The sequence below is a fragment of the Pseudophryne corroboree genome, chromosome 10 (assembly GCF_028390025.1).
Source record: "Pseudophryne corroboree isolate aPseCor3 chromosome 10, aPseCor3.hap2, whole genome shotgun sequence".
In the NCBI taxonomy this organism is placed as follows: Eukaryota; Metazoa; Chordata; class Amphibia; order Anura; family Myobatrachidae; genus Pseudophryne; species Pseudophryne corroboree.
In genome coordinates, this window is record NC_086453.1 from 312,824,663 (window position 1) to 312,843,413 (window position 18,751).

At 44.9% G+C, this 18,751-nt stretch overlaps 1 protein-coding gene across 1 annotated transcript in view; it reads right to left on the reverse strand.

Annotated features, from left to right (window-relative positions):
• TREH (trehalase) overlaps positions 1–17,070 on the reverse strand; it is a 36,404-nt gene extending 19,334 nt beyond the window's left edge. The window contains exons 1-2 of the mRNA XM_063943484.1: positions 16,940–17,070; positions 11,104–11,204 (exon numbers count right to left, since the gene is read on the reverse strand). Of these exons, the coding sequence (XP_063799554.1) occupies positions 11,104–11,204; positions 16,940–17,037 (199 nt within the window). The 5' untranslated portion in view covers positions 17,038–17,070. The remainder of the gene's footprint in view (positions 1–11,103; positions 11,205–16,939) is intronic.
• Positions 17,071–18,751: the final 1,681 nt, after the last annotated feature.

The following is an 18,751-nucleotide window of genomic DNA, read 5'->3' on the forward strand; positions in this document are numbered from 1 at the left end:
AGTGGACCTGGAGGGGGGAAATAATAGTGTGCCGAGCACAGCGAGGCAACGTGCCAAAGCATGGCGAGCGCAGCGTGTCATGCGAGGGGACGCAGTACACTTATACGGTGTCCATGTCGACCTATGTTGACATAGATACAAAAAATAAGAATTTACTTACCGATAATTCTATTTCTCATAGTCCGTAGTGGATGCTGGGGACTCCGTAAGGACCATGGGGAATAGCGGCTCCGCAGGAGACTGGGCACATCTAAAGAAAGCTTTAGGACTATCTGGTGTGCACTGGCTCCTCCCCCTATGACCCTCCTCCAAGCCTCAGTTAGGATACTGTGCCCGGACGAGCGTACACAATAAGGAAGGATTTTGAATCCCGGGTAAGACTCATACCAGCCACACCAATCACACCGTATAACCTGTGATCTGAACCCAGTTAACAGCATGATAACAGCGGAGCCTCTGAAAGGATGGCTCACAACAATAATAACCCGATTTTTGTAACAATAACTATGTACAAGTATTGCAGACAATCCGCACTTGGGATGGGCGCCCAGCATCCACTACGGACTATGAGAAATAGAATTATCGGTAAGTAAATTCTTATTTTCTCTAACGTCCTAAGTGGATGCTGGGGACTCCGTAAGGACCATGGGGATTATACCAAAGCTCCCAAACGGGCGGGAGAGTGCGGATGACTCTGCAGCACCAAATGAGAGAACTCCAGGTCCTCCTCAGCCAGGATATCAATTTTGTAGAATTTTACAAACATATTTGCTCCTGACCAAGTAGCTGCTCGGCAAAGTTGTAAAGCCGAGACCCCTCGGGCAGCCGCCCAAGATGAGCCCACCTTCCTTGTGGAGTGGGCATTTACAGATTTTTGGCTGTGGCAGCCCTGCCACAGAATGTGCAAGCTGAATTGTACTACAAATCCAACGAGCAATAGTCTGCTTAGAAGCAGGAGCACCCAGCTTGTTGGGTGCACACAGGATAAACAGCGAGTCAGATTTCCTGACTCCAGCCGTCCTGGAAACATATATTTTCAGGGCACTGACAACGTCTAGCAACTTGGAGGCCTCCAAGTCCCTAGTAGCCGCAGGCACCACCAATAGGTTGGTTCAGGTGAGACGCTGAAACCACCTTGGGGAGAAACTGAGGACGAGTCCTCAATTCCGCCCTGTCCGAATGGAAAATCAGATAAGGGCTTTTTCAGGATAAAGCCGCCAATTCTGACACGCGCCTGGCTCAGGCCAGGGCCAACAGCATGACCACTTTCCATGTGAGATATTTTAACTCCACAGATTTAAGTGGTTCAAACCAATGTGACTTTTGGAACCCAAAACTACATTGAGATCCCAAAGTGCCACTGGAGGCACAAAAGGAGGCTGTATATGCAGTACCCCTTTTACAAACGTCTGAACTTCAGGGACTGAAGCTAGTTCTTTTTGGAAGAAAATTGACAGGGCCGAAATTTGAACCTTAATGGACCCCAATTTCAGGCCCATAGACACTCCTGTTTGCAGGAAATGTAGGAATCGACCCAGTTGAATTTCCTCCGTCGGGCCTTACTGGCCTCGCACCACGCAACATATTTTCGCCAATTTCGGTGATAATGTTTTTGCGGTTACATCCTTCCTGGCTTTGATCAGGATAGGGATGACTTCATCCGGAATGCCTTTTTTCCTTCAGGATCCGGCGTTCAACCGCCATGCCGTCAAATGCAGCCGCGGTAAGTCTTGGAACAGACAGGGTCCTTGCTGGAGCAGGTCCCTTCTTAGAGGTAGAGGCCACGGATCCTCCGTGAGCATCTCTTGAAGTTCCGGTTACCAAGTCCTTCTTGGCCAATCCGGAACCACGAATATAGTGTTTACTCCTCTCCATCTTATCAATCTCAGTACCTTGGGTATGAGAGGCAGAGGAGGGAACACATACCCTGACTGGTACACCCACGGTGTTACCAGAGCGTCTACAGCTTATTGCCTGAGGGTCCCTGGACCTGGCGCAATACCTGTCGAGTTTTTAATCATGTGGAAGACTTCTGGGTGAAGTCCCCACTCTCCCGGGTGGAGGTCGTGCTGAGGAAGTCTGCTTCCCAGTTGTCCACTCCCGGAATGAATACTGCTGACAGTGCTATCACATGATTTTCCGCCCAGCGAAGAATCCTTGCAGCTTCTGCCATTGCCCTCCTGCTTCTTGTGCCACCCTGTCTGTTTACGTGGGTGACTGCCGTGATGTTGTCCGACTGGATCAACACCGGCTGACCTTGAAGCAGAGGTCTTGCTAAGCTTAGAGCATTGTAAATGTCCCTTAGCTTCAGGATATTTATGTGAAGTGATGTCTCCAGGCTTGACCATAAGCCCTGGATATTCCTTCCCTGTGTGACTGCTCCCCAGCCTCGCAGGCTGGCATCCGTGGTCACCAGGACCCAGTCCTGAATGCCTAATCTGCGGCCCTCTAGAAGATGAGCACTCTGCAACCACCACAGGAGGGACACCCTTGTCCTTGGTGACAGGGTTATCCGCTCAGTGCCAGATGAAGGTCCATATGGGCCTGGAGCTGAAATTTAGGAAGGGCCTACTGTGTGCCTCGGCAGGAGGTGTGAAGCGCTGCGGTGGTGTGACTAGTGATGTGATCAGTGTGGTGTGGGTGTGGTCTAAATAGGGTGTGTGGCCTATGCCATGTGAGTGACACAGTCACCACTTACTGACAGACACTACTTACTGACACACACACACACACACACACACACACACACACACACACACACACACACACACACACAACACAAAGCTTACTGACACAATCATCAGTTACTGACAGACACTACTTACTAACACACACACACACGCAAAACTTACCGACACAGACACCACTTGTTGATAGATATTACTGACTGACACACATGCACAACACAGATAAACTTACTGACACAGACATTACTTACTGACACACACACACACAACACAATACTTATACCGCTCTCACATCACAATGCTGGGTCCCACCTGGGAATTGGAAATGGGTCCATTCCTGGGTGGGACCCGGCATTTGACCCTACACACCGCCAACCCGACCCGGCAATTTGCCGGTTCAGGTTGCCATCCGTGGGCGGAGATGGAGTCGGCATCAGGGGCGGGTGCGGAGACAGTGCTGGGAGATGAGATCATCTCCGCGCCGCCACTCCCTATGCAGTGAACGGGTCCTGGGTTGCTTTATTCCCGGGTTGAATTACCAGGTCAGACAACCCGGAATTCGCCCATGACCCCTTTCAAAACGCACATCGAAACGTGTCGCCTCGGCAATATACCCGGTCTATACCAGGTTATTTTTGCGGTGTGAAAGGGGCATTACTGACACAGACACCCACCACTTACTGACAGACACTACTTACTGACACACACAGAGCAAAACCTACTGACAGACACACACATCACAAAATTAACTGACATAGACACCACTTACTGATAGACACACACACAATGCAAAACATACTGACAAAAATACTACTTACTGACACACAAACACAACACAAAACTTACTGACACAGACACCATGCAAAATGTACTGACACAAACACTACTTACTGACAGACACTTCTTACTGACACCAGTGGTGCACACAGAATTTTTTTCTCAGTGGTACTGTGCCTGCGCGCCGTGGGCATGGTCACATGTCATTAAGGGATGTAACCATGTGACACTAGGTGGAGTGGTTATATATTATGTGAATCCATGGCACAGACACCCCCTGTCCCTGCGGACTCCAGAGACAAGGACAGCAGGATGTGTCACTGGTTACAGAATAAAAAATATTATATATAAGATGTGTACCCAGCACTCATCCTGTTATGATGTGAATATTTGCTCCAGTGCCCTCCTTCGGTTTTTCAAGCTGTGGATAGAGTACAATGAGGCTGCACTCCCGAGTCTTGCTGGTGCAGTAAGATTTATTAAGTAAGATTTTGGATCAATAAATCTTACTGCACCAGCAAAACTCGGGATTGCCGCCTCATTGTACTTGTTGGGAGGGGTCCTGACCATTAGAGTTACTCGCCGGGGTGTAGTATGAGTTGCCGGCGGCCAGGTCCCCGGCGGCCAGCATACCGGCGCCGGGATCCCGACCGCCGTCTTCCCGACAACAGGGCGAGCGCAAATGAACCCATTTAGGGCTCGCTGCGCTCACCACGCTGTGGGCACGGTGGCGCACGTAAGCGCCACGCTATCCTTCCTCCAGGGGAGTCGTGGACCCCCAAGAGGGAGAAAAGGTGTTGGTATGCCGGTTGTCGGGATTCTGGCGCCAGTATAATGTGCGCCGGGATCCCAACAACTGGTATACTGAATAACACCCACACACCGCTAGCCAGGCACCCCACCGTCACTTTTTCTCTACCAGTCTGCCAGGTGCGGGAGGGTGATGACATCACCTTCATGCTCCCAGCAGTCCTTTTCCTGGAAAAGGAAGAAGGTGCTGGCGGCGCCTCCGAGCAAGGTCTAGGAGCTTGGTGGTGGTGTTTTACAGTGTGGCGGAGGTATGCCGTACTGGCGGACACATTCTTAATGGTACGCCGTACCGGAGCGTACCGCCACACTTGCAGGACTGGCTGACACACACACACAACGCAAAACATACTGACACACACGGAACAACACAAAACGTACACAAACACCACTTACTGACAGACACTACTTATTGACACACACACACAATCACACACAATGCAAAACTTACTGACACAGACACAATACAAAACTTACTGACACTACTTACTGACACACACAACGCAAAACCTACTGACACTGACACTACTTACTGACAGACACTACTTACTTAGTGACACACACACACCCCTCAAAACTTACTGACATAGACACCACTTACATAGGAGACCTCAGGGCCTGGTGTGGGCTGCTACTCACATGGTTTTGCATGCCCCCTCAGTTGACATCCAGGGACCCAGTTTTCCTGAAAGACACCAGCCTCCTGTCAAGACCCTTCCCCTCTTTCATGAGGCATGTTATTGTATAAGCTGCAGCAGGAATGGTATGCTGTTGCAAAAGCATTTATGGTTTGATGGACGAGGGGGCGGGGCTTTGGATGGGCATGGGGCCGGAGCCTCGGATAGCTCCAAGGCTCCGCCCTCGTGCCCGTCCGAAGCCCCGCCCCCTTGTCCATCAAACCATAAATGCTTTTGCTGCAGCATACCATTCCTGCTGCAGCTTATACAATAACATGCCTCATAAAAGAGGGGAAGGGTCTTGACAGGAGGCTGCTGTCTCGGAGCTATTTCCGAGGCTCCGCCCCCGTGTCCGTCTGAAGCCCCGCCCCCTTGCAACACGAAGAGGTCAGGACACAGGTTACCCAGTTTGGGGTGGGGGTGAATGAGCAGCCGGAGGCCAGTGCACTGCTGTATGTGCCGACAGGAAAAAAAAATTTTCTTGTCAGCACTGGCTTCTACCTGCACTGCAAGGAACTCTCTTGGCCTATTTTCAATGGGGGGGCTTGGAGCTGCAGCTCCATCCGCCCCATTGTTAATCCGGCCATGTATCCGCTGATGCATCTGAAGATGCGATCCGGACCATTTGTCCAGCAGGTCCCACTGGAAAGTTCTTGCGTGGAATCTGCCGAATGGGATTGCTTCGTAGGAAGCCACCATTTTACCCAGAACCCTTGTGCATTGATGCACTGAGACTTGGCTCGGTTTTAGGAGGTTCCTGACTAGCTCGGATAACTCCCTGGCTTTCTCCTCCGGGAGAAACACCTTTTTCTGGACTGTGTCCAGGATCATCCCTAGGAACAGAAGACACGTCGTCGGAACCAGGTGCGATTTTGGAATATTGAGAATCCAATCGTGCTGCCGCAACACTACCTGAGATAGTGCTACACCGACCTCCAACTGTTCCCTGGATCTTACCCTTATCAGGGAATTGTCCAAGGAAGGGATAACTAAAATTCACTTCCTTCGAAGGAATATCATCATTTCGGCCATTACCTTGGTAAAGACCCGGGGTGCCGTGTACCATCCATACGGCAGCGTCTGAACTGATATTGACAGTTCTGTACCATAAACCTGAGGTACCCTTGGTGAGAAGGGTAAATTTTGACATGAAGGTAAGCATCCTTGATGTCCCGAGACATCATGTAGTCCCCTTCTTCCAGGTTCGCAATCACTGCTCTGAGTGACTCAATCTTGAATTTGAACCTCTGTACGTAAGTGTTCAAAGATTTTAGATTTAGAATCGGTCTCACCGAGCCGTCCGGCTTCGGTACCACAACAGTGTGGAATAATACCCCGTTCCTTGTTGCAGGAGGGGTATCTTGATTATCACCTGCTGGGAATACAGCTTGTGAATGGCTTCCAAAACTGTCTCCCTGTCAGAAGGAGACATCGGTAAAGCCGACTTTAGGAAACGGCGAGGGGGAGACGTCTCGAATTCTAATTTGTACCCCTGAGATATCACCTGAAGGATCCAGGGGTCTACTTGCGAGTGAGCCCACTGCGCGCTGAAATTCATTGAGACGGGCCCCCCACCGTGCCTGATTCTGCTTGTAAAGCCCCAGCGTATACTGAGGGCTTGGCAGAGGCGGGAGAGGGTTTCTGTTCCTGGGAACTGGCTGATTTCTGCAGCCTTTTTCCTCTCCCTCTGTCACGGGGCAGAAATGAGGAACCTTTTGCCCGCTTGTCCACGAAAAGACTGCGCCTGATAATATGGCGTCTTCTCATGTTGAGAGGCGACCTGGGGTACAAACGTGGAATTCCCAGCTGTTGCCGTGGCCACCAGGTCTGAAAGACCGACCCCAAATAACTCCTCCCTTAATAAAGCAATACTTCCAAATGCCGTTTGGAATACGCATCACCTGACCACTGACGTGTCCATAACCCTCTACTGGTAGAAATGGACAACGCGCTTAGACTTGATGCCAGTCGGCAAATATTCCGCTGTGCATCACGCATATATAAAAATGCATCTTTTAAATGCTCTATAGGCAAAAATATACTGTCCCTATCTAGGGTATCAATATTTTCAGTCAGGGAATCCGACCACGCCAACCCAGCACTGCACATCCAGGCTGAGGCGATTGCTGGTCGCAGTATAACACCAGTATGTGTGTAAATACCTTTTAGGATACCCTCCTGGTTTCTATCAGCAGGATCCTTAAGGGCGGCCATCTCAGACGAAGGTAGAGCCCTTACAAGCGTGTGAGCGCTTTATCCCCCCTAGGGGGTGTTTCCCAACGCACCCTAACCTCTGGCGGGAAAGGATATAATGCCAATAACATTTTAGAAATTATCCGTTGTTATCGGGGGAAACCCATGCATCATCACACACCTCATTTAATTTCTCAGATTCAGGAAAACTACAGGTAGTTTTTCCTCACCAAACATAATACCCCTTTTTTGGTGGTACTCGTATTATCAGAAATGTGTAAAACATTTTTCATTGCCTCAATCATGTAACGTGTGGCCCTACTGGAAGTCACATTCGTCTCTTCACCGTCGACACTGGAGTCAGTATCCGTGTCGGCGTCTATATCTGCCATCTGAGGTAACGGGTGCTTTAGAGCCCCTGACGGCCTATGAGACGTCTGGACAGGCACAAGCTGAGTAGCCGGCTGTCTCATGTCAACCACTGTCTTTTATACAGAGCTGACACTGTCACGTAATTCCTTCCAACAGTTCATCCACTCAGGTGTCGACCCCCTAGGGGGTGACATCACTGTTACAGGCAATCTGCTCCGTCTCCACATCATTTTTCTCCTCATACATGTCGACACAAAAGTACCGACATACAGCACACACACAGGGAATGCTCTGATAGAGGACAGGACCCCACTAGCCCTTTGGGGAGACAGAGGGAGAGTTTGCCAGCACACACCAGAGCGCTATATATATATACAGGGATAACCTTATATAAGTGTTTTTCCCCTTATAGCTGCTGTATAGTTAATACTGCGCCTAATTAGTGCCCCCCTCTCTTTTTTTAACCCTTTCTGTAGTGTAGTGACTGCAGGGGAGAGACAGGGAGCTTCCCTCCAACGGAGCTGTGAGGGAAAATGGCGCCAGTGTGCTGAGGAGATAGGCCCCGCCCCTTTTTTGCGGACTTTTCTCCTGCTTTTTTATGGATTCTGGCAGGGGTTAAATGCATCCATATAGCCCAGGAGCTATATGTGATGCATTTTTTTGCCATCCAAGGTGTTTTTATTGCGTCTCAGGGCGCCCCCCCCCAGCGCCCTGCACCCTCAGTGACCGAAGTGTGAAGTGTGCTGAGAGCAATGGCGCACAGCTGCAGTGCTGTGCGCTACCTTGTTGAAGACAGGACGTCTTCTGCCACTGATTTTCCGGACCTCTTCTGCCTTCTGGCTCTGTAAGGGGGCCGGCGGCGCGGCTCTGGGACCCATCCAAGCTGGGCCTGTGATCGTCCCTCTGGAGCTAATGTCCAGTAGCCTAAGAAGCCCAATCCACTCTGCACGCAGGTGAGTTCGCTTCTTCTCCCCTTAGTCCCTCGATGCAGTGAGCCTGTTGCCAGCAGGTCTCACTGAAAATAAAAAACCTAATCTAAAACTTTCACTAAGAAGCTCAGGAGAGCCCCTAGTGTGCACCCTTCTCGTTCGGGCACAGAGATCTTACTGAGGCTTGGAGGAGGGTCATAGGGGGAGGAGCCAGTGCACACCAGATAGTCCTAAAGCTTTCTTTAGATGTGCCCAGTCTCCTGCGGAGCCGCTATTCCCCATGGTCCTTACGGAGTCCCCAGCATCCACTTAGGACGTTAGAGAAAAACCCGAAAAACTTGTGTTGACTTTTTGACCTGTCGACATTTTAAATGCCTGTATTTTGACCATGTCTGTATTTTAAATGTCGGTATTTTGAAATTGTCGGGATTTTGACTGTTGGAAAATTGTTGTCTGTATTTTGACCGTCGGGATTTTGATTGTAGGAATTTCATACTAAACCCCTTGAAAGGCGTAGTATGCCCCATTGTTGCTAGATGCATTGGCCCCCAGAGTATAGCATGGGGCTGGGAAGAGCCCCACCGTTTTCCAGATTACTATGTGCAGGTGTTACTGTAGACGCACACACACACATTTCAGGGACTTGTATTCTGTGATTTTATCTTGATTACTTACAGAGAGATGCCCAGAAGATTCACAGGTGAGCAATCAACCTTTTTATAGTCCAGTTTACATTTCCAATTACCCTAAGAGATTGGCTAAATTATTTGGGTCAAAAGATCATTTACTATCTATAGGTAATGTTTCCGATGTACATGAGTGAATGTTATACCATGTTTTGTACAGTAATGCCATATCTCTGCTATGTTCCAGAAGGGAGATATGGTATACCTTTAAGAATAAACTACAACAATATGACCCTAATACCCCTGTCACACTTAGGACCCGGGAAATTGCTGGATCTAGCAAACCAGCAGATTTACGGGTCTCAGTCCGACCCTGGTTGTGTGCAGGGTCGGGGACCTGGGACTTCATAGTTTACTTTCACACTTACCAAAATCCCGGGATGAAGCGCATTCACGTGCACTGCATATATCCTTGATTTTGAAGTAAGTGTGAAATGGGTATTAATAAGATTGAAAAAAAAAAGTTTAGTAGAGTGGGCAAGAAAGAATAAGGTTTGAAACCTAGATTAGAAGTTTTTGGGGGTCAGTCTGCTACGGACAAATGTCTCTGAGTATTTCAACAAGTGGCAAATTATGTGAAAGAGTGCATGACTGAAGTATTTTATTTCTGCATTCATATTCTGTATGCCAATTTGCAATAACTGTTTTTCTTTATTAATAATAATAATAATAATAATAATAATAAATAATAATAATAATAAATAATAATCTGTCTTTATTTTCTTAAATAACTCATTTTCCAAATATGCTTGGTTTTCTGATTACTCTAGGCTGTGATTGCATTTGGGATAAATCAGGGAGTAAATGAAGGTTTTCTAAGAATGTAGGCTCAGGACTTTGGGCCTAATTCAGCCCTGATCGCTGCTGTGCGTTTTCGCCCAGGGGGCGATCGGGTCTGAACTGCACATGCGTATGCACCGCAATGTGCAGGCGCGTCGGTGCACAGCAATGGGGAGCGCTGGGCAGCGACTGGATGGTGCAAACAAAGCGTTCGCACTGGAGAACGCAAGGTGATTGACAGGAAGAGGCCATTTGTGGGTGGCAAGTGACCGTTTTAGAGGAGTATCCGGACAAACGCAGGACGATCCAGGCCCCGATCACCGCAAACTTTTGTTTGTGCAGCACATGCGATCGCGCACCTGCACAGTGAATTCCCCCTGTAGGCGGCAACTATCTGATCGCAGGGATGCAAAAAAAACCACACCCTGGCGATCAGGACTGAATTACCCCCATTGTGCTTAAAAGTGAGTGTGACGTTTGACTAGATTTAGTCATTTCTATACAGACCAGGTGCTTTTGTGTTAATTAACCCTTTCACACCTGCCCAGTGAGTCATGACCGTGTGAATATGAAAGTGTATGCATTAAGGGGGTAATTCAGCCCTGATCACTGCTGTACGTTTTCGCACAGCGCGTTCAGCGACAAGATGGTGCGAAAATTCTGATCACACGAGCGTTCGCAAGTTGATTGACAGGAAGAGGCCATTTGTGGGTGGTAATTGACCTTTACTGGGAGTGTCCGGAAAAACGCAGACGTACCCAAGCGTTTTCAGGGCGGGTGTGTGACGTCAGCTTCGGCCTCGATCAGCCCGTTCTCATCGCACTGTAGGAGTAAGTCCTGGGCTGCGCACAGACCGCACGCACTGAGTAAGCTGCGAACGGATTTGCGGCTGGCCACATGTGATCACAAGCTTGCACGGGTGAATTTACACTCCTCCCTGGGCGGCGACTATCTGATCGCAGGATAGCAAAATTAGCAGCCCACCGATCAGGTCTGAATCACCCCCTAAGTGTATTGACTTAATAACAATAGCCATTGTGTATCGGTATATGCTCTATGATACAATTGAGCTTATATTCCTGTGTGCCAATCACAAAAAATTTATTTTAACATACTATACAAATTCCATGTACAGTGAACAATTTCTACAACATTAATATTAGTATAAACTAGAATCCAAAAAAGTGGAACCGACCTGGTGTATCCTTGAGAGCCATGTCAACAAAATGTTTATCGTCATCAAAAATCTTGGCCAACTGGACATGATGAAGGATGTTTCCTGAGCAATAGATCTTGCTGAGATTGTGGGTGATGGAATACATAACGTTGGAGAGGGTGAGCAGGTGTAGTTGGAAGGAAGGAAAAGGAATCAATATATTAGAGATATGGGAAAGTACAATGAGCAGACACAAATGCAAAGGTAGTGATTTATATCAAAGGCAAGTCAGGTGATTTATATCAAAACTCATTCGGTTGAAGACGTATCAAACCTAATTTATCAAACCTTAAGAGGACAGATGGAGATGCTGCTCGTAGCAACCAATTAGAATCTAAATGTAATTTATCTAGTTCATTCCATAAAACGTTAGCTAGACTCTGATTGGTTGCCTTGGGCATCTCCTTCACTTCTCTTCTTTAGAATGCTTGATACATTCTCCCCCCGGAACCATCTTAGTAGTCAAAGGGGTCTATTTACTAAGCCTTGGATAGTGATAAAGTGGATAGAAATAAAAAAAAGGGGGGACATGTACTAAGCAGTGATAAAAGTGTAGAAGTGAGCCAGTGGAGAAGTGCCCATGGCAACCAATCAGCTGCTCTGTATACTTTTATAGTAAGCAAATTATAAATGTTACGTCAGTGCTGATTGGTTGCCATGGGCAACTTCTCCACTGGCTCACTTCTCCACTTTTATCACTGCTTAGTAAATCTCGCCCAGAGTACCAGCCAATCAGCTCCTAACTGCCATGTCACAGGCTGTGTTTGAAAAATGACAGTTAGGAGGTGGTTGGTTGGGACTTTAACTCCAGTCACTTTATCTCCATCCAGTGCTTAGTAAATATACCATAAAGAACTTTATGATGCTTGTTATCAAGTCAAATGGCTTTACAGCAAGCTAATACCTACCCTAAAAATCTTTATCTTATACCCCTTTCACACAGAAACTGAAATTACTGAGTGAAGCAGTTCTACCCGGTATTTTCATGAAAAACGCGGGTCCTTTTTCTGTGTGTAAGGGTGTGTACACACGGTGAGATAAATCTGTAAGATTTTGACTATATAGTAAAAATCTTATGAAAAGTTAGTGCATATCTCATGGTGCTAGGCAGCTTGCGATACAGATTCGATCCCTATGCGCGCTCCCGTGGGGTCGGTATCGTAAGGCTAGATAGACTGTGCAGGCAAGTCAATCTTGACTATCTAGTGTACTATCTAGTACAAAGTATAGTCAAAATTGGCACTTAGTCAAAATCGTACATAGACAAAATCTCAAACACAGATAGTCAAAATCTGTCCTATCTGTGCTAACTGGGCTCTGGGGAAGTTCAAGGGAAATCGCATAGTCAAAATCGAACATAGCAGGGATCTCACCGTGTGTACACACCCTAAGGGTCAACCCGAGCTGAAATTCCCGGGACTTCGACCCTGGAATTTACCAGGGTTGGAGACCCGGGAATTTCGACCCGGATTGACCCTTTCACACAGACAAAATACCCATGTTGATCTGCAAATTACCGGGTCGAAATTCTCGACCCGGTAATTTGCTTGTCTGTGTGAAAGGGGGTGTCAGACACAGCCTAGCAACAAAATCCGGCACTGAAATGTATTATTTATTTATCTATTATTTATATTTATTACCAGTTATTTATATAGCGCACACATATTCCGCAGCACTTTACAGAGAATACTTGGCCATTCACTTCAGTCCCTGCCCCATTGGAGCTTACAATCTATTCCCTACCACATGTACACGCACACACATTCACTCTAGGGTTAATTTTGTTGGGATCCAATTAACCTACCAGTATATTTTTGGATTGTGGGAGGAAACCAGAGTACCCGGAGGAAACCCACGCAAGTACGGGGAGAATATACAAACTCCACACAGAGCCATGGTGGGAGTCGAACCCATGACCTCAGGGCTGTGAGGCAGTAATGCTAACCATTACACCATCCGTACTGCCCTAGCCCTGAAATGCTGGGTAAGTGCCGGGTGTTCTTTCTGAAAGTGGTATAAGAATACTTATACATGTAAAAGTCATACTGTGGGGTAGCTGGATTGGACGTTACAGTGGATATATATTTATATATGTGTTTTATTACTTTTAGGACCCAAAGGACAGAATAAAGTGACTTTACGGCCTTAACAAACTTCATGTTAGATGGGTGTTTTTATTTAAATATAACTGTGCCCATAACAAGAGAACCAATGAGGTATAATGCAGACAAATCTAATATAAGGTGTTCCACTGTCATCACATGAAACTTACTATTGTATGTAATGTTATAGTAGACTCGTGCAATCACACCCATGCCTTAATTTAGGGTGTGTGTGTACACATGGTGGATGAACCAGATTTTGAATCCCGCTCATAATACTTAGTCAAACTCTCCCCATGCCAAGAGAGGAGATTTAAAGTTGCCTCCCAATGATTTGGAAATTAAGGCAGTGATGACAGTTGGAAGAGGCACACAGTAAGGGCAAAACTAGTCTTGTGTTTCACGGGCTTTATGTACAGGTATAAATAACTTTCATATTAAAGTAGGAAGTGACACACAGTGAAATGCTGAACAGCATCACTGGTTTGTTAATATAAGATGAAATACCAGCAAATAATTAGGGAAATACCAGTTATGGGGAAGCTTTGGCACTCCAGCTGTTGTTGAACTACACATCCCTGCATATCCTCCTACAGTTTTGCTATCTGGTCATGCTAAAACTGTAGCAGAGCATGCTGGGATGTGTAGTTCAACAACAGCTGGAGTGCCAAAGGGTCCTCATCACTGGTCTAGACTGTCCTGCATCTTGGATAAATATGTAGATAATAAAATGATGGTAATAAGATATAATCCTAAAGCAGGACTCCTGTTAATATGATTAGGTTTTAAAGTCAACATATTTGGTACAATGGTACAACTAGCATATATTGTTTACATACATTAACAAACTCAATTCTTTTTACACATAATTCCGTCCAAACCACTAATCCAAAGGTGATTTCTACCGAATAATAATTATTATTAATAATAATAATAATAATAATAATAATAATAATAATAATAATAATAAAAAAAGTGTTTATTAAAATAAAAATAACAATATCGGTAGGTATATTGTAGAGTTTAACCATTTGCCATGGGGTCTTTTCAAAAACGTATTTATAAGTAGACAAATCTAATATAAGGTGTTCCACTGTCATCACATGAAACTTACTATTGTATGCAATGTTATAGTAGACTCGTGCAATCACACCCATGCCTTAATTTAGGGTGTGTGTGTACACATGGTGGATGAACCAGATTTTGAATCCCGCACATAATACTTAGTCAAACTCTCCCCATGCCAAGAGAGGAGATTTAAAGTTGCCTCCCAATGATTTGGAAATTAAGGCAGTGATGACAGTTGGAAGAGGCACACAGTAAGGGCAAAACTAGTCTTGTGTTTCACGGGCTTTATGTACAGGTATAAATAACTTTCATATTAAAGTAGGAAGTGACACACAGTGAAATGCTGAACAGCATCACTGGTTTGTTAATATAAGATGAAATACCAGCAAATAATTAGGGAAATACCAGTTATGGGGAAGCTTTGGCACTCCAGCTGTTGTTGAACTACACATCCCTGCATATCCTCCTACAGTTTTGCTATCTGGTCATGCTAAAACTGTAGCAGAGCATGCTGGGATGTGTAGTTCAACAACAGCTGGAGTGGCAAAGGGTCCTCATCACTGGTCTAGACTGTCCTGCATCTTGGGTAAATATATAGATAATAAAATGATGGTAATAAGATATAATCCTAAAGCAGGACTCCTGTTAATATGATTAGGTTTTAAAGTCAACATATTTGGTACAATGGTACAACTAGCATATATTGTTTACATACATTAACAAACTCAATTCTTTTTACACATAATTCTGTCCAAACCACTTATCCAAAGGTGATTTCTACCGAATAATAATTATTAATAATAATAATAATAATAATAATAATAATAAAAAAAGTGTTTATTAAAATAAAAATAACAATATCGGTAGGTATATTGTAGAGTTTAACCATTTGCCATGGGGTCTTTTCAAAAACGTATTTATAAGTTACATTCAGTGGTTCAATTTAAAATAATAAAATAAAAACAAATCTAGAAATCATCGCGTAGGTCCGCACTGATTCCAGATTGATATGGCAGGACACCTAGTTTCCAAAGCACTTTGAATGACACAAAATTGGTCAGGGCACAGAAGTGTGGACTTAATAGTAACACAAAATATTTAGAAATAAAGACACATAGGGCAGGATGCATCATTGGCAAAAATGCAGACAAGCCTCCATAAATTCAGTTTTCGGAAGCCTGACTGCATTCCCCATAGGCACCAAGCTCTAGAAAGCTAAACTCTCCGGAGCTTGGACCCTATAGGCAATGCCATCTATAATAGTAGCCTATGGTCTTCTTTTGGCATTGTGCACTGAAAGGATTCCAATTGGATCCCTCCCAGTGTCTCCAGCAGCTCGCACATGCCCTGTCCATAGTGAGTTTGCTCCATGAACAACTGGATTCCAGCGTTCATTGAATATTATTGCTGTATTCGATTATTTCATAAAAACATTTGAGCTGTGCCAAAGATTCATTAATCTGTTTATACACTGTCATTTTAATCTATGGAATTAGTCTGTTGCTTGATAAGTGCCTAATCTGGTCATTGTGTATTTTCTGATTTACTGTTATGTACATTATAGCGAGTGCTAGATTTGCTGCTTGTAAGGATTTATTCTTGTCTGGCAACGTAGCCAAGCTGGAATGTGAGGAACATGGCTTGTTCCAGTCTCATAACCATTGTTTCCGACCACAAATGGCATTTGTTCTAGTAGAAGTAGTGTTTGGAAACTTGTTTTGAGTTGTACCTATACGACATTAAACAGATCTTAGCTGCAGTTTTCAGTCGGAAAAAAAGTTTAAGTGGTCTGTCATTAGACTGCTCACATTTGATAACCCATATAGGGGAAGATTAATCGAAGCTTGTAGAGAGAGAGAGTGATAAAACGGAGAGAGTTAAAGTACCAACCAATCGGTTCCTGCCACATTACAAATGCAGCCTATAACATGCCAATTTGGAGCTGATTGATTGGTACTTTATGAGGTCTATGTACGAAGCCTTGGAGAGAGATAAAAAAAGACGGAGATAAAGTATGAAACAATCAGCTCCTAACTGTCATTTTTCAAACACAGCCTGTAATGTGACAGTTGGGAGCTGATTGGCTGGTACTTTATCTCCATCCACTTTATCTCTCTCCAAGACTTAATACATAGACCCCCTATGTCTCTCTACTTTAGCTCTCTTCAAGATTTAATAAATCTCCCCATAGAATTGTTATTAGCCAATGGAGGGAATACAATTACCTGCAATCCGTTTTTGTGGTAAAAAAATAAAGTAAATTCTCATTTTACCATGATTTTTTACTAGGGTATTTCAATTACCTCTTGATAAGTTCCCGCATTTATTTGTTTTCTCGATCGCAAACGGGAAAACAAGTCCGTTATTGCAGATCTTTCTTCTCCTGGGTCCAGGCAGGTGAAAATTAATCTGCAATACTGCTGGCTATTGGAGCTAATGGAATAAGCCCCGGGGATCAATTAGCCGCAGTAATTTACAACGACTAATTGAATTCCCCCCAATGTGTTGAACAGTAATTTGTTAATGTTGGCCATCAAGTCCGTAATCCTAATATTTTACCAATATTCAAATACATATATGTATTAAGTTACTGAACATCTAATAAACAAATCTCTATGGAATAGTATAATGAGCTGAATACTTACCTATCACATGGTGGAGGTAAGTCCGCAGCAAAACCTGATGTGTGCAAGACACATAGTGTCACAGAGAATGTCACCCACCAATCTAGCCACCACGCCATGATATGTCTCAGAGAGTTCTGCTCCAAGCTCCACAGGAGGGAAACAAGAGAAGAGATAAAGATGAGTGAGTTATTAATACTCTGCCTCCTGGCATTCTACCGTCTCTCTCCTCCCATTTGCTTTGTCACTTTAACTCCTTACATCTGGATCATTGGACCTAAGTAATCATCCTGATCTTAGTACAAAGTCTTGAAACCTTTTCTGTAAACAAATCGCTCCATAAGTAAAAAATGAAGAAGAAAATAAAAAACAAAGTACATTATACTGAATTAAAGTATTTAATTTGACCTTGAAATTTGTGCCTTTAATTTTTTTTTATTAAAAAAAATTCTGGTGAATCAACTGTAGCTTATCAGTTCTCTCTTCAAGACCCCCCACCCATTCCCCAACAGGTCATATTTGGTGACTCTTTATGGTGGAACTCATGCAATATATTTACAAAACTCAGTCTATGAAATAGACACGTACTGTTGCCTTAGTTGTGACCCTCTTCTCTTATACCTGACCAAACAGACTTCCACAGGGAAGGAGCCAATTTGCAGAGCTTGCTGCAGTGGTAAAGCTCCATCACGTCACTGCGTCAGTTCGCTGACATAACAACATATACGTGGTCAGCCTGGTAACCCTTGATATTGGGAGCTGAAGTGGAAGTGTGATGCAGTGGGGCTGGACCCGGCTTTAGGAAACGCTGCACATGAGGACCCCCTTTAAACTCGAGATTGCCTGGGTGGGGGTCACAAGTAAACACCAAAGGAGTTAGGTACAAATCACCATTGCACTGCATCTAATCCCTAATCACGTTGCTTAATTGCATAGTATTCATGGCTCCCCCCCCCCCTTAAATGTGGGGTGTATGCAGTGTCGGACTGGGGCATGTAGGGCCCACCGGGGGAATGCAGTGGTAGGGGCCCATGATTAGGGGTGTGGCCAGTCTACAGAGGGGGTGGGGTCTGCCACCTCATTGGTTTGACTAACCATTAGTTGCAATGTCTGGGCAACTTCATAAATATATACAGTAAATTCAGATTCTGCATGCATGATAATGTACCAGATTAATAACAGCAATGCACTGTAGAAAATAAACCATAGTCCAGTATAAGGAAACATATGTATAATTTATAATTCAAATGCGCAATCTGAAATCTGATCGTTAGAGCAGGAGGTGGGCCCCCAGGCAGTGGGGCCCACCGGTGGTTTCCCTTGTACCCCGGTGGGCCAGTCCAAGCCTGGGTGTATGTGAAAGTGTAGCCAAAACATACAAAACAGGGTAAAGCCTACAGTCTTCTGTTGGATCAGGGTCCAGCAATCAAGAATTGGGTCTCCACTATTTAGGCAAGGGACTTGGTATTCAATTACATTTTTCATTTAGTGTAGTTTTTTTTAGCTGGACCATTTATTAGTTTCAGCATTTGTATTATATATGTAAAAAGAAGACTGTCTACCATATTTAAAACATACGCCAAAGGTCAGGCACACCATACAGTGGTCTGACAGGGCTCTATGTACAGAACACATTTTAATTATTTATCTCCTAAATAAATATTGGCAGATAGGTCCAGAATCTTGTCCTGATTTGTCAATTGAGGCAAATGGAGATTCCTGATAAAAGAAGATTGTCACAGAAATGGCTGTCTGATTTTTTTGATTTTTTTTTAGATTGGGGGCAACAGAAGTTGGGTCCTAAAGATTCATATTACTCAATGCACAGTGTCT